Genomic DNA, 16367 nt, shown 5'->3' on the forward strand with positions numbered 1-16367 from the left:
ACACCTGTGCACTAAATGTAATCGCCCTTATAATCCCAAACACCAGGATGAGGACGGTTAAAATCAGAGAAACCAACGATACCTGCAAATAACAATAAAAGCATTAGCCGATTATGCCCATTAGTGGTCAAACATTTTAGAATTTCCAAAAGCATAATCTCGTTTGTCAAAGAAGAGAGAACGGACATTTCCATGGATGACAGGCCAGTATAATTAAAAGACCTGCCATTCAAAATGTATATACAAAAGAAGGGGGAAAGCAGAACAGAAAGTATTTGAATTCCAGGCATAGGCAAACTCGGCCCTCCTGATGTTTTGGGAATACAACTCCCATCATCCCTAGCTAACAGGACCAGTGGTCAGGGATGATAGGAGCTGTAGTCCCAAAACATCTGGATGGCTGAGTTTGCCTATGCCTGACATAATGTGTCTGTTCAACCTTTTTCTCTTCCCATATGTTAAAACTCTTACCCCAGTTATCAACCAAGGTCAACCTCCCTAACTTGGTTCCTCCCTCAGTTGCTTTTGACTACAATTCCCATCGTCCTTGGCAACTGACCATGCTGGTCAGGGCTGACGTGGCCCAAAACACCTCAGAGAGCACTAGGCTGAGGAAGTTTGATCTGATGCTATTTTCATTCTTAACCCAAATGGATAAGTTAATTTCTATACAGTAATGATTTACCTTCCCCAATTTTGATATATTTCGAAAGAGGGAAAGAGGAAGGGTGAAGATGATGGTGACACAGAGAATAATGACATGGCGACCAATGAGCAAATTGTCTTGATCGACTGCTTAAAAAAAAGAGAGAAATGTTAAGATGCATATTTCTGTAAGAAATGGATGTTAGGTTGCTCATTAAATGTGAAATGTACATGATTTTTTAATGTGTTGAATGTCTAAAAATCTGTTCATGAAATGAGGACAGGTAGGAGGGGAACAAAAAATTTGCGATTTTTGGAATATTTATATAGCACCAACAGTATTTAGGACAAAGCACCTCAAAATACTTGCCAACAACATTTATGCTAAGGAGTTATATTACAAAAACTCAGTCTGCAATCCCGTGTCATTGGCGTATACCTCATTGAACTCAGTGAGGATTACTTTTAAGAAAACATTACAGGATTACACCAATACATAATGTACAGAATGCTTCAGTATTTCCCCAATTATTAATATTAATATTAAAAGGGAGGTATTATAAAGCACAAAGTTTACAAGCACAAGTCTTTTTTCAAAAAATTAAGCTGATAAACTTATAACATTTATACCCAGTATAATGAATGGTGTACTCCATATTAAATAATGCAAATAAATGTATGCATGTTTGTTTTGTATAAATGATCTCTACTGCCGTGTTAACTGAATGTTAAAATTCAGATTTTGTGCAAATAACAGTGTGGTTGCAGGTGCCATATGTGGTGGATGACTAGCAACAGACTGCAGTCATATATGCCCGGAGAAAGTGATTGTAGACTATGAAGAACACCATAAATGCTAGGCATATCTACCCAGAGGGAAGTCCTATTTAATTCAATGCTCCCAAGTAGGACTGCAGCCTTAGTTATGCAGGACTCCAAAGCTCCACCCCAATACAGTGGATCCTTCTGGGGACAACATATCCCTGCATTCAGAAGGACTAGAAACATGCCTTTTGAAAATGAAACCTGAGATTCTCAGAATGGGTCAGGTTATATATCAGATACAGTGGTACCTCGGTTTAAGAACAGACCTGTTTATGAACGATTCGGTTTACGAACAGCACAAAACCGGAAATAGTATCGCGGTTTCCGAACTTTACCTCGGTCTAAGAACGGAATCCGAACGGTGGAAGGGCACTGGCGGCAGGAGGCCTCATTAGGGAAAGCGCGCCTTGGTTTAAGAAAGGTTTCGGTTTAAGAATGGACTTCCGGAATGGATTAAGTTCATAAACCAAGGTACCACTGTACCAAAATCTAAACCCCCAAAATATACCAAGAAAATAAAAAAGTATGCATAACTTATGGTGAGTGTCACAGCCCTTTACAATATTCAATTCGTGGGCAAATATTTTGATCAACTTTCCTAACAAGTTAAGTAAAAACATTTATTAATCAGGAAGAACAAAAACTGATCGACTCACCGCCAGGAATTCTTTGGAAAACTTTAGTCAAAGTGTCTCCTGTTATAATGTTGTAACTAATCATGGCTTTAAAAGAAGAAGCTACTTCGTTAATAACGCTTTGAAAAGATAAAATGAAACCTAAGCATACACTATGCGGAACAAAACTGTGTCAATGAAAAACTATGCCTTTTCTGAACATGAAATGTATTTTATGTTCAATACTTTTAGGCAAATTTAACCACCAAACTTGATGGGGCTCATTTCAAAACAGGAAGCCTGCCTGCCTTCTTCCTTAAAACCAGCCTCTTCCTCCTTCTCACTGATGCCCTTGTACAGCTCAGCAAAGGAGGATGGGAGCAACAGTAGAATGTGTTGGCCTTGGCTGCCATTGGCTCTGGTCCCTTCTACTGTCACCTGCCCTATCAGACCCAAAGGGTCTGCCCCCACTGTGTCTGTATGAGGGGCTTCTAGGGCCACACAAGGAGGCCTCACTTCTTGACCCCAAGTCTGGTGACCCCGCAACCCCTCTCATGCGAATTATCAGTGTATGGGGGCGCTGTTAAGAGCCCTTCTTTCACCATCCAGGGTTCCAACCAAACAAAGGGGAAGATTAAAGGCTAAGCCTTGACCAATTTAATTTATGTATTTAATTTATGTTAAGTTGTGGGTGAACATATCAGACGACACAGCGATTCTTCAAACAGCTCTTGTTTATTCAGAGGCCAGAACAGAACTGAGCTGAAGGGCTCAGTCAGCCTGCTTATATAGAGCTCCAGTACCACGTTACTGTAACAACTTTCTAAAACTATCCAATCACTGAACGTCACTTTCGATCCTTCATTTGCATAACTATCTACAGTATCCCCCTGCTGGCCCCCTGCTGGCCCAGTACATAACTTCAGTACATAACAATTTACATCCCACTTTTTCCTCCAAGGAACTCAAGGTGGTGTACATGGTTCTCTCCTTCCTCATTTAATCCCTACAACAACCCTATGAGGTAGGTTAGGCTAAGAGACAGTGACTTGACCTAAAGTCACTCAGTGAGAGCTTCATGGCCAAGTGGAGATTTGAACCCTGGTTTCCCAGGTCCTAGTCCAACACCCTAACCACTACACCACAGGGGCTTCCAGTCTTCTTTTATAGACTGCAAAAAGGCATTGTTCTTTAATGCATCTGCAAGGGGACCTTACCAATGAAAGGGTATAAGAACTGGAGAGCTGAGAGAATTAGGTACCCTACAAAACCAAATGCTTTATTGACCAGAGCCTGGTAGCTGTTGGTTCCAGACAGGTTCCCTCCTTTAATCAACAGGATAATAGAATAATCTGTTGAGGAGAACAAGAAGCATTCTATTAAAAACAATCTCTTTGGGATCAATTTCTCATGCATTATTCTCTTGATTTTTTATTTTTAAATCAGACTGAAAGAAGTCACCATGGAGAATACCTGGGAACACAGAATAACAGGGAAAAGGAGATCTTACACAAAACCTGCGGGAAACCAAAGAAAAATGTCTTGGTAACACAACTACATCTCCAGTGTCCGTTAGGGGAGGCATTGCTAGAGATCTCTTCTGCAATTATTTCCAGAGAGCTGACCTATTTATTTTGTAGGTCAGGCAAGGAGAGCTGCCTTTGATCCCTGTTACTGCCAGGCCAGTGGATCATTCTTTCAATCCACATGTGCCCTCAAAGGCTGCATTGGGTGGTGTCAATTAGCATTCCATATCCATCTCCAGAGTCACAGGCTCCTTCCAGTGCTGTTAACTAGCAGCCCAGTTCGTGCCCATGTAAGCAGCAGGATATAGGAGCAAATGGGCTGCCCTGAGGTCTGCTAGCATGGCTAGGGTACAAGCTTTACTACAAATTATTTTTAAAACGATTCTCTCCCACCCCATTTTATCCTCACAACAACTCTATGAGGTTGAGAGACATTTAATGGCCCCCGATCGCTCAGTGAGTAGAGATTTGAACATGGGTCTCCCTGACTCTAATTTGCCACTGCACCTAGAAAGAGACACATATAGTTTTAAACTTTGTTCACAAGGATTAATAAGGGAATATAATAAGTCAGCAAAGCACATGGAACTGATGTGTAATAGACTGGCATTTTCTGTTACAATGGGTAGAATAGAGATTTTTTTCCACAAATGCAAGATTAGTTGCACACTATGAATTGCATTGTGTCCTTAACTGATTCTCTACAACAGAGATTCCGTGGTTTAACTGCTCTCTACAAACCAGAACTGCAAACCACAGTTTGATCCTATTTGCAATCCTAGTTCACAGGGGAAACTATGCTTTAGAGCGGGATTTCCCAAACTTGGGTCTCCAGCTGCTTTTGAACTACAATTCCCATCATCCCTGACCACTGGTCCTGCTAGCTATGGATGTTGGGCGTTATAGCCCCAAAACAGCTAGAGGCCCCCAGTTTCGGAAACCCTGGTTGTGTCCTCTGCACTAGGCTATGTGAAAGGTGGATGGGAATGCTTGCAATCATCTCTTGTTCCTGTTCCAGCAAGCCATTGTTCCATTCACTAGGAAGATCCTCTCCGAGCCCTGCCTTCTTTTGTGGTATCCTAATATCGCATAGGAAAGGACATCCAATGCAGCACAGTGCTCTACTTTTAAAAATCACCTCAGAAGATTAAGCACTTTTCCTGTACACTTGAGTAAAGGTAAAGGACCCCCGGATGGTTAAGTCCAGTCAAAGGCGACTATGGAGTTGCAGCGCTCATCTTGCTTTCAGGCCGAGGGAGCTGGTGTTTGTCCAAAGACAGCTTTCCTGGTCATGCGGCTAGCATGACTAAACCACTTCTGGCACAATGGAACACCGTAACAGAAACCAGAGCGCACGGAAATGCCGTTTACCTTCCTGCCACAGCAGTACCTATTTATCTACTTGCACTGGTGTGCTTTCAAACTGCGAGGTTGGCAGGAGCTGGGACAGAGTAATGGAAGCTCACTCCGTTGCAGGGATTTGAACTGCTGACCTTCTGATCGGCAAGCCCATGAGGCTCAGTGGTTTAGACCACCAGCGCCACCTGCGTCCCAGTGTGACACTTGAGTAACAATGCATGGAGAGACCGTGGGGCTCTATAGGCCCTGCCCTACTGTTGTGTCCCCTGACTGCCCCACCCATATGCTGTCAACACATTGGGGAAGATATGAAGGGCAGAAAGCTACCTAATGCATACAGTCTGTTCCTGTGAGCTGAAAGCTGGATTCCACAGAAATGGAGCCCATAGGGCAAGCCCACATGCACCCAAAATTTCCCCTTCAGACCTTTCCCCAATGTGTGGACAGTGGGGGGGGGGCAGAGCATGTTGGGGACACCACAGAGGGGCTCTCTCTCCAAGCAAAGTTGGTCGTGTGGAGAGAAGAATGCCTGATTTTGGACTTCTAGTATCAATGAAGACATTTTGCACATTCTGCCCATCTTAATTCTTGGACCTCTCTCTCTACTGAATGACAGCAGCCACTTTTTAGGCAATACCTGTGATATAAGCAACGGCCAACAACAGCAATATTCCCAATGGAAATCCAGCTTGCTTCAGAGAATAGGGCAGGCCTGTGAAAACGATGCAAACAAACAAATTAGATTGGAGGTCCCCCTACAAGTTCTTGCCACTTATTGATGCTTCCAGCTCCTCTCCCATCTTCCCAGGGGCTACTTAAGATCTGAGGAAGCCCAAGCCACAGGAAGCTCATGCCATCAGCTCCTGAATCTGGAGGGAAGTGGCTGCGAGTTCCTATCTGTACGCCCACATATTTGTAAGGTCCCAGGAAGCTGTAGTATGGCTTACTGTGTCATGTAAAGGAAGCCACTGACAAAGTCAAATTTTAAATATATAAACAGCCCATTGGGATCCCTGATCTTGATCAACATTAATCTGCACTACTGTAATAAAATTACAACTCCCAAAAATATGATTGATAGTAATTAACTAGAATGAATAATAAACTGACTTATTTACCTATCATACCAGATCCTATGATGGAGTTGATGACATTAAAAGCAGCTGATGAGAGGTTGCTAGTTCCTCCTTTGTTTCTCGGTTTACAAACGAGGGTTGTTGTTTCATCCATTTCCTCCTATTTCAATAAAGTAGCATTGATGTCAGTCTAAAATATATTCACTTAAAAAAAACAAACCACTACAATTTTTTTCATCATTTAACAAAACTAAAAATACAATGATTTAGTTTTGGAAGGGCTTCCCTTCCTCCCTAAAACAAACACATACCAAGTGACATGGAAAATCTTGGCAGTCATAGAATCATAGAGTTGGAAGGAACCTTGAAGATCATCTCATCCAACCATCTGCAGTGCAGCAATATGCATTGCGGGTGGCGCTGTGGTGTAAACCACTGAGCCTCTTGGGCTTGCTGATCAGAAGGTCGGCGGTTCGAATCCCCACAACAGGGTTGCGCTCCCGTTGCTCTGTCCCAGCTCCTGCCAACCTAGCAGTTCGAAAGCATGCCAGAGCAAATAGATAAATAGGTACTGCTGTGGCAGGAAGGTAAATGGCGCTTCCATGGGCTCTGGCACTCGTCACAGTCCTCCATGCGCCAGTAGTGATTTAGTCATGCTGGCCACATGACCCGGAACACTTTCTGTGGACAAATGCCAGCTCCCTCGGCCTGAAAGCGAGATGAGCGCTGCAACCCCATAGTCGCCTTTGACTGGACTTAACCATCCAGGGGTCCTTTACCTTGCAGCTGTCCCATACAGGGATCGAACCTGCAACCTTGATGTTATCAGCACCAAGCTCTAACCAACTGAGCTATCCAGGCTGACATTTTGTATGCATCAGAATAAGGACTAGATTTTGAAGGTATATTCGTTTTGAAGTGTTTTTGAAAATTTGGGCACAAATGTAAGTTAGTTATTTCCTGCCCTTTACCCTAAGATCCTAGGGCAGGTACTTTTAAACCTTTAATTGCTTTAACGATTCAATCCTAAACACACTTACTAGCCCCATCAGATGGTAGTTCGACTAATCAGTGGCGTAGCGTGGGTTGTCAGCACCCGGGGCAAGGCAAGTAATTTGCGCCCCCTAACCTGTGGATTTGCGCCCCCTAACCCGTGGATTTGCGCCCCCTAACCCTAACCCCCAGATGTTGCGCTCGGTGCGGCCGGCCCCCCCTGCACCCCCACGCTACGCCACTGCGACTCATTTCTTCTGAGTAAACTCGCACAGGATTGTGCTGTAAGTCCAATGTGCTTCACAGGGTGGTATATCTGAACAGCAAAGGGCGTCCTTTAAAATCTAAGGAGAGCTGGGCACCCACCACCTGATCACCAGTTATCAGAAACATTTTGTTATCACAATACCCCTTCTCCCCATGCAGGCCATATCTGCGTAACATTATATAAATATACATTGTGTTTTATCTTAGTTACGGGTTGGAGGGTGGCCGCTGTCACACACTGACAGTTTCTATGAGCCACAGGTGAGACCTGAGTGCAGGGTGGGTGCCAAAAGTGGGCAAACTACCCCAGACATGTCCCCCACCAAAGGTACTACCCCTCCCTTATCACCCCAGGAAAGGACTTTGACTAGGTGGCTAAACCAGGTGAAGGTAGCCAATGGGTCTCAAACCCTCGAGGAGTTACGGACTTTTTTGGCATGCAAAGACAGGCTCCGGTGGATTGAGCGGACAAGTTATGGCTAGCTCAGATGGTTAGAGTGCGGCGTTGATCATGCCAAAGTCACGGGTTCGATGCCCATGCTATTCTTCCATGGCAGGGGGTTGGATCAACTCTTCCAACTCTTACGATTCTATGAAATAAGCGAGGTTGTGTTTCTTCAAGAGAAAGGAGGAGTTTGCTTTCCTAGCCTAGGGACCAGTTGAAAGGCGAGGAGAAATTAAGAAAACTTCCTAGGATCCCAAGAAGACGCGCGGCTTACCGGGTGGGCAGGGCTGGTGGCGGGCGACGGGGGGCGCTGGGCGAGCTCTTCCATGGCGGCTCGCTCGCCCTGCCCGGCTTCCCTCGGAGGCCCCTCTCCGGATCCCGCCTGCAGCGCTCATGAACGGAGCGAGGCGGCGGGACAGGGGCTGCTGGGGACGCCGAGGGAGAAGAGCGCGCCGGCTCCCGGGCTCCGGATCGGGACGCGGCAGCACGTGCGCGCCTGGGAATGGCCAGGCCTCCCGCGGGCGGAGGGAGCAGCGTGATCTCCGCTCCCAGGAGCGCCAGTTGGAAGGGAGCCCGAAAAGTGGGGGGCGGGGGGAATGGGGAGTGTCGGAAGGCCAGCGGAGATCCAGGAGGGCAGCTCGGCAGTCCGCCCATTTTATATCAGAATTGTTGAGTTGGAAAGGGACTCACAGGGTCATCATGGGCGTAGCTGGGATTGGGGGGGGGGGGCGCAGGGGCGGCAGCTGCCCCTCTAAATCAAGCAAATAAATAAAAATATTTAAACTAGCCAATTGCATCGCAAGTAATTAGGTATTGTCTCCCCCCCCAAAAAAAATTAAGCCCCCCCCCCAATAAATGCTGACTATGCCCACGGAGAGTAGAGTTCATACAGCCATCATGGCTGGCGGCCATTCGTAGCCTAATCCCCGCCAAGAAATTCTCCAAATTAAGAGCCTTGGGTCCCTTTACCTTTTTATCTTGGTGGCAATGGCCGCATTTGAGGAAGTGCTTCCCATATTTTAGCTATGCACTTCGCGAAGAAGAAAGTCTCGTGTCTTCCTTGCAACAAAACACGATCAGAACGGAATGGTTCGAACAAAACTGAGGTCAAAACTGAGAAGTAAAGACAAATGGGCCACCTGTCCAGTCTTTCGCTGGTAGGAGATGCTATCATTGGGAATGCTTGATAGATAGGTAGCTGCCAAGCCTGATGATGAAACATTGGATCCTGGACCTGCAAAAACTGAACAAAACTGAAAAAGCCTTAACTTGTTCCCACAGCAACCCCCCTCTCCATAGGGTAGTTGGTGGTGGTTCTTTTTCTTTACTTCTTCTGTTATTATTTTTTTAAAGTGATTGTTTCATCTCTCTTTTTTTTGTTACAAATATGTATATGTACCTATCTTATTATGGGAGATTAAATAAATAAGATTTCAAAACAAAACAAAACTAGATTGAAAAGCCAGGTGTAAAAAAAAGGAATACACACAAAGTCCTGGTTATTTTTGAATGCTCCTAGACTACCTATATAGGCATGAAGAACTGGTAGCAGCAACCAGAGATTTACTTCACAGTGAATGTTGATTGGCCTTGTTTTTCATATGAGTAGTCAATATCACCAGTGAGCCGCTCTGATATTTTGACGGGCATACGATATCCAGCCCAGCCTCTGGTTTCTGACAGTTACCAACAGATTGTGAAATTACAGATCACAACACCTTCCTGTTTACTATCTGAAATAGAAAATGCAGTGAAATTCTGAAGCTGAGGCTGCCTCTTTTGTACACGAGGCACGTGATCGTTTTATACTTCCCAAAGTACCATTTGATTTTGGCATGGCAGTTTTCATCAGATACCAGGTAACCCTCAGGAACCTTTTAACAAGTGACTGGATTTCCCATCCAATACTTACCTGTCGTTTTTAGTGAGTCACCAAATGCAGGAAAAATCATAGAAAGAACCTCCATGAGCTTAGCAAACAAATGTGTTTTGTTATCCTTACAAAAGGTCTGTTTTCTTTGTTCAATGCCTTCTTAACAAAGAGGTGTGTGCAAACAAGGTAAAGCAGAGTTTAGAGGCAATTCCTTAAAAACAATTTAATTGTTTCTGGTTCACTGAGTCTGTCCATATATTTCATCATCTCTTCTCTCTTCACTCTCATTGTGTTCGTTTGTTCTTGTTTTGTTCTCTCTGATCACCTACAATGTTATTTTGGGGACTTTGAAATAGGTATAAAATATATTCATGCTACTGTCTCTAAAATATACATTGTTACTGTCTGTAATTGTTTGATTGGGCTGTAGATTCGTAGACCTCATGCGGGGGTTGTTGGCGTTAAGTATGGTAAAGCCACATTGACCCAACCCTTGTTTCCAATAGTTGTAAAAAAACATGGACGAGTTGAGGAGGTGGTCTATTTCAAAAGGTCAATTTATTACTAAATGTGTACAAAAATCTCCTCTGCTGGGGAGAGGGCACAGGCCAGACAGCCTTTTTTTAGCCCACCTCGATTGGTGCTCTCTACTCGATAAAGGAGATTATGGGGACTCCCTGAATGCTCAGCTGAATTGAATTCTGAAGCCTAGGAAAAAAGCCCCTTGACCTGGTAGGGAATACCCCAATTGCCTTGCTAAATATGGGCTGTCCATATATCCCAGGAACCTAATAATCAGACACCCCCGATCAGTTCCATTCAAAGCTACATGCTCAGAAGTCTTCTGTACTGTGTGTGACCAGTCAGCTGATGGGCAGCTTATGCCTCTTCCCCCTCTCTCCCTCACTGCAACTGCATAGATTTCCCACTGTTATTATACATGGCTGGCTTATGATAGACCGCAGAGGTCAAAATGGGATCACTTCACACGAAATTGGTGGCTTTGAAGCAGTGCAAAATAATAATAATTTTTTAAAACCCCAAAGGCTTTCGTGAACCATTCCCCCAAGGTGTGATGGATCTCGTTGCTGCAACTGAAGAACAGCATTCCGTCTTGTCATGAAGATTTTAATTTCAAATCTGAGATCTGTGCGGTTCGCAATGGTCCACAGTACTGCAATTATTTCGTGCTTTGTGTGTGGGGAGGGGGCATCGAGTCAAGCATGGGTGGGCTCTTCAACATGAAGCTCATGCCAAAGAATAAAATGAAATCACTGACTGACTGACTGAAAATGAAATCTAGCAGTTCTCCTTTCTTCAGGTTAAAGAAGGCTAACCCTTTAAAGTTATTTTGATCTCTTTGTATGCTGATCTCTTTTTAGTAGAAAGAAGAAGAAAAAGAAGAAACTAAATAGTTGAAAAGTGTAGTAACAACAACAACAACAACAACAACAACAACAACAACAACAACAATGAATGCTTTCTGGTAATTTGATAAAGCTGGTGGGTACTGCCAGAATATAACTTTTTGTATACTTTTTACTTTGGATGGTTCCATTTTCTCAATATAATTCTTACCATGGATCTTTGCATCCAGTGCTATTTTTCTAGGAAAAGGGGTGCCGGAACTGAGTTCCAGAGAGTTCCGTCTGAAAAAAAGCCCTGTCTTATGAGGGTGAATGGGATGGTTTTGCGGAATACTTAAAAAAAATACAATACTAAACCCAATCTGCAAGTGGAGTAATTCTATAAACAACAGTTAAAGACAACGAAGAATTACAACAGGGGTGAGCAAACTTTTTCAGCAGGGGGCCGATCCACCGTCCCTCAGACCTTGTGGTGGGGCGGACTATATTTTTTTTTGGGGGGGGGGAATGAACAAATTCCTATGCCCACAAATAACCCAGAGATGCATTTTAAATAAAAGCACACATTGTACTCATGTAAAAAAACCAAGCAAGCCCCACAAATAACCCAGAGATGCATTTTTAATAAAAGGACACATTGTACTCATGTAAAAACACACTGATTCCCGGACAGTCCGCGGGCTTGAATGAGAAGGCAATTGGGCCGCATCTGGCCCCTGGGCCGTAGGTTGCCTACCCCTGAATTACAATGAGAAAACTAGGGAGGGGTTATATACTGATATGCAGTATAAGCTAGGTTTGTTAAGAATGCCATGGAAGGTAAAGGTTGGGAAGTAGCCACAAAATCTTTGTATGATGGTGAATTGTGTGTAAATAGAAAAAATGGGAAATACATATGAGAAGACTTACAAATTTAATCCACAATGTTCTGAAAAGCCTGACAACATCAGGGGCTTCATGTACATTCTCTGGGATTTCATGTCCACCCAAACAATGGCACCTTCTTAGGTTTTGGTTCCCAGTATGGGACAGAGAACATTTGCCAGGGCTTGATAAGATGAGGCCCAGTGAATAGATCATTGAGTCCCTATCCCAGGCTGCCTTCTATGTGCTCTCAGTGGGTGTAGTCATGCAAACCGTAACTAGGCGAATTTGACAAGATGGACCCTTGTCAAAACACAAATTAATTTAAAACTCCACTTCCTGACTCAATTCTTTCTTGAATTCTCCCACATGTTGACTATGATCACAGAATGCTTCCTTATATAAGCTTGGGTTTTGTCTGTCTAGGCCAGTATTGCCTACTCTGACGGGCCAGTGGCTGTCCAAGGTCTCAGGCAGAGGCCTGTCTAATCAAACACTACTTGAGATCCTCATAGCTGGTGATTTGGGGGGGTTGGACCTGGTATCTTTTGCCTGTAGAAAGAACACAAACTGCTGAAACAACCTTTTTTAAGCATTAGGTATTTAAAATAAAATTTAAAAATCTGAAAAACGGCTTCCCAAGCTGCAAGGGCCTCTGGGTCACAAACCCAGCATAGGAAAATTCCACTTCTTCAGGTAGAAAACTGTGGCAACCTTTGCATCAGACAGTCACCCTCTGTGAAATGCCACAGGCTCCAAAAGATCCCTGTGTTTTGTTTCTAAGCTACCACTTGCTGCATTAGTCATTTCTGCCAGCTGCCCACAATATCGATATTTTTATTTCTTGTTATGTATTCTCCCCCCACCCCACGTTGTCTCCATTTCTAAGGATGGGAGAGAAACACAGTCCTGCAACCCACACAGCCATCCTAAATATTGTGCTTTTCTGATTATATCCTTTCTATTTTATAACGTTTTGCCTGCATGTATAATGCTTTTATCTGTTCTTATTTTGAGCTTCCAGATTTGGGGGGTGGGGGGGAGGAGGAAGGTGGTTTGTTGTGGCTGAAGCACGAGAAAGCTTCAGAAATTCAGAGATGTAATTCATGTAACAAATCCAATTTGTACAGGACACAGCTTATTTAAATGAGCAGAACCTCATTTAAGGGGAAGAGAGAACGTTTTGATCCACTTGTACTCGGGAGCAGCTAGACTGTGTGTCCTAAAGACAAAATTATCTGGCCAAGTTGTCCTGGAGTGTTGTCACAGGCGAAAGAACACCCAAGTCACATTGTGGTTTGTGCCTCCCAGTCTCCTGGAAACCATTTCCCAACCTGTCTCTTGCACTGCAGTCCGCAAGCAATCCACTTCTATTCCTTTCGAGTAATAACTCCAGAGTTAAGCTGCACGACAGGGGTGGGAATCCCAGACCCTCCAAATGATTCAGTGGCATCTGAAAGGCTCACCCAACCGCCGTTGGGGGAGGGAGTTTGCTTTCCTTTGCACAGAGCCACTGGCAACCTCATCCCAAGCAACTTCAGTTATGTTTGGATATCTCTGAGTCAAGTTTAGACCTATGATGGAAGCAGGGATTTCCAAACTGCCATGTGATGATGACATGCGCTATGTGAAAATGCTAATTATACTGTGCCCGTTCATTCATTCATTTATTTTTTAAAGCAGGTCAGAGAGGAAAGGAGGTATTTTTGTCTTTCCCCCCTCTTTGCAGAATCACATGGCTCCTTTTCTCATGACTTACTTGCATGCCGATGCAGCTTGTGCCTTCTCTTCTCCCTTACATCCCTTTCATCCCACTCGCATCAAGTCAGACTTTCAGATCTTCAGAGCGATGTTATACAAACAATTCTATTATTCATTGGCACCCCCTCTTATCAGTTTCCCTCCTCCAGAGGGCTTGTTCTAATTTGTGGCTTGTTCTAGGATAGCCTTTCAGATGTCAAACCCTAAACTTAAATGCCCTGGGCGCAGGCTGAGGTAAAAATTATTTCCAGTTATATACCCCTACAATTATGGGCAGTAGTTAACTCAGTTTTATTCAGTGTAGAAGCACTGAAATTCATGGAGCTAAGCAATGTTCATTAATGTTAATGGGTCTACTCTAGGTAAAACTTAGCTGAATAACATCTTATGTTCAGGGCCAGGGCCATGGGTCAGCACCCCTGGGCATCTGCACGGTCCCATGTCCATGCAGGGAGACCACTGCTAACCCCTGGAGCCTCTTAGCCCTGCTCCTCCTCCCTGCTCTCAGTTAATGCCATGGACTGGCCAGATGCTGAGGAGTGGTGCGAGGCATCAGCTAGGGAACCTCCAAGGGAAGAAAGCTCACAGCCCGGAGATTGTTGGTGGGACAACGACGAGTGGTCAGAGGGAGAAGATGGAGCAGACTGGGAGGAGGAGGAGGAGGTGTCAGTTAGAGGTAACCGGGTTTAGTGAGCAGGGAGAGTCTATGGCAGACAGAAGTCCAGAAGCAGGGGGGAAGGCCAAGAGGCAGAGATTAGTCAGTCTGGCGAATAAGACAGGGTGTCTCCCTCTCCTGCTGCAACAAGCTCCCCTCCTCACCCAGTCTCCCAGGAACCGGAGAGGTATGAAATGGGAGGAGCAGAGGCAGGCGCGTCGGTATAGTCTCAGATTGCTTAGGAAGGACTTGGGAGAGGAGAAGTCTTAGGTAGCTGTGGGAAGGCCCTTCAGTCTCCACAACTGTCTCCCAAGGGTAAGCCATACCATGAAGAGTTGCTGTGGCTGGCACCCCTGAGCAGACCCTGTATCTTCCAATAAAGAGTTGACTTCCCTGACACCATGTGATTTATTTCTGGATCGCTCCCGACAATTAAGATAATTTTTTGGTCCCATGCTGCAAGTACCTAATGAATTACTTCAGGCACAGGAGCGACGCATGCAGTGGTGCCAAGCAGTGGATGCTGGTAATGCTATTGCTTACTTCAATGGGACCGGGAGAGGGCAGGGTGGTGGCTGCAAGGTCATGACAGCACAGGTGGAGCAACAGGGCCACTTCTGTGCTCCCACCAGGGCATTTGCCTGGCTCCAGACATGCTGCTGCCTGACCCACTCAAGCGCCATCCAGGTATGGAGCAGTCACACTGGTGTTGGGAGGGCAGCTCCACAGTCCAACCCATCACACACAAACACCACTACTGACAGAGCAGCTTGCAACAATTGCAACCTGATGGAGCAATAAAACTGCTAGCACGTTTTCAAAGCTAAGCAGTGTCTGGCATGGTTTCAAATTGGATGGGTGACCGCATGTTGATATTCCTGCATTGCAGGGGTTGGACCAGATGACTCTGGGGCTCCCTTCCAACTCTGCAATTCTATGGTGTTACAATTCCAATCCAATCCAAAATCACAATATCATTATGCATTCAACGAAAACACAATAAAAATACAACAGAAGCAGAGACCACAGATGGACACAATCTCTAAATAAAGCATCAGGTACTTAGCAGGCACAAACCTGCTGGAGTACAAAAGAAAGAAAGTCTTTACCAACCAGTGAGTGATAGCCGGAGAAGGGGCCATGTGAGCTACTTGGGGCATGCTGTACCATAATGTTGGTGCAGCCACTGAGAAGGCCCTGTATGTCTTGCCACCACCAGCTATTTCTCTGCTCCACCTTCAGTGGGATACAGAGAAGGCCTACCTGTCCACCTGCCTTCTGCAAGCAAGGACCACAACAAGGAGATGAAGCCATGTCCTTCACTTGCCTATGCATAGCAGGACTTTATTTTGTGAGGGTTTAAAATCAAATAGGCTGCAGTATCTCATATACAACATTGTGGAAGACCTGGCTGGCACGTGGAGAGTGGAAAATGGGTTGCAACCTGGAGACACCTTTAAATGCTGCTGAATCCAGAGTGGAGGGTTCTCCTGTTTGTTCCTTCCCTTCTCTCCGCTCTACTGCAACATGGGACTTCAGACTGTTATGCAGCAAGCAGAAGTAGGTGATAAGGCTGGGGAAAATGACAAGTACACCATCTCTTAATTTAAAGGTAGGAAGAAACGAGGAACCCTAAACAGAATGATGGCCCATCCCACAGACTTAAAGGCGTTTTTGAAGCACAGCCACAGAAGCTGCTCTAGAATACTACAAGCTGTCATTAAAAAGAGTGAGGGGAGATGGTGAAGGTGTGGCGGAAACTGCCAGAACTGACTGGGGATCCTACACACACTGCAGCCTTTAAGCAGTTTTATTTAGGGATGGAAGGAGGGGAATATAAATGAGATTTTGTTTGCTTGTTTGAAACTAAGTAATTTGCTGCTCTTGAACCAACGTGTCAAGCAAAACACAGTTATCCTTCATAATTTTCTGAATTTTGTGGTGCACTTCTCCAGCCAAATAATGTGTACAATAATGTATCTATTTTAGGGGAAATTGCATGCAAAAATGTGTATACTATACAGTGGTGCCTCGTAAGATGAAATTAATTCGTTCCGCGAGTTTTGTCGTCTTGCGATTTTTTTCATCTTGCGAAGC

General features: G+C 44.7%; 1 protein-coding gene across 7 annotated transcripts in view; it reads right to left on the reverse strand.

The window, feature by feature from the left end:
• SLC38A11 (solute carrier family 38 member 11) overlaps positions 1-13634 on the reverse strand; it is a 30178-nt gene extending 16544 nt beyond the window's left edge. The window contains exons 1-7 of one of the 7 annotated variants that reach the window (XM_081007701.1): positions 13614-13634; positions 6088-6205; positions 5607-5681; positions 3302-3436; positions 2127-2192; positions 686-795; positions 3-82 (exon numbers count right to left, since the gene is read on the reverse strand). In XM_081007701.1, coding sequence (XP_080863827.1) covers positions 3-82; positions 686-795; positions 2127-2192; positions 3302-3436; positions 5607-5681; positions 6088-6205; positions 13614-13619 — 590 coding nt within the window. In that variant the 5' untranslated portion in view covers positions 13620-13634. Of the gene's footprint in view, positions 1-2; positions 83-685; positions 796-2126; positions 2193-3301; positions 3437-5606; positions 5682-6087; positions 6206-8024; positions 8269-11201; positions 11254-11899; positions 12086-13613 lie in introns of those variants that run through there. The other 6 variants (XM_081007696.1, XM_081007695.1, XM_081007700.1 and 3 more) reach the window with 6 other exon arrangements.
• Between the last annotated feature and the right edge of the window lie 2733 nt (positions 13635-16367).

Source organism: Podarcis pityusensis (assembly GCF_964106645.2).
Source record: "Podarcis pityusensis genome assembly, chromosome: 1".
Taxonomy (NCBI): domain Eukaryota; kingdom Metazoa; phylum Chordata; class Lepidosauria; order Squamata; family Lacertidae; genus Podarcis; species Podarcis pityusensis.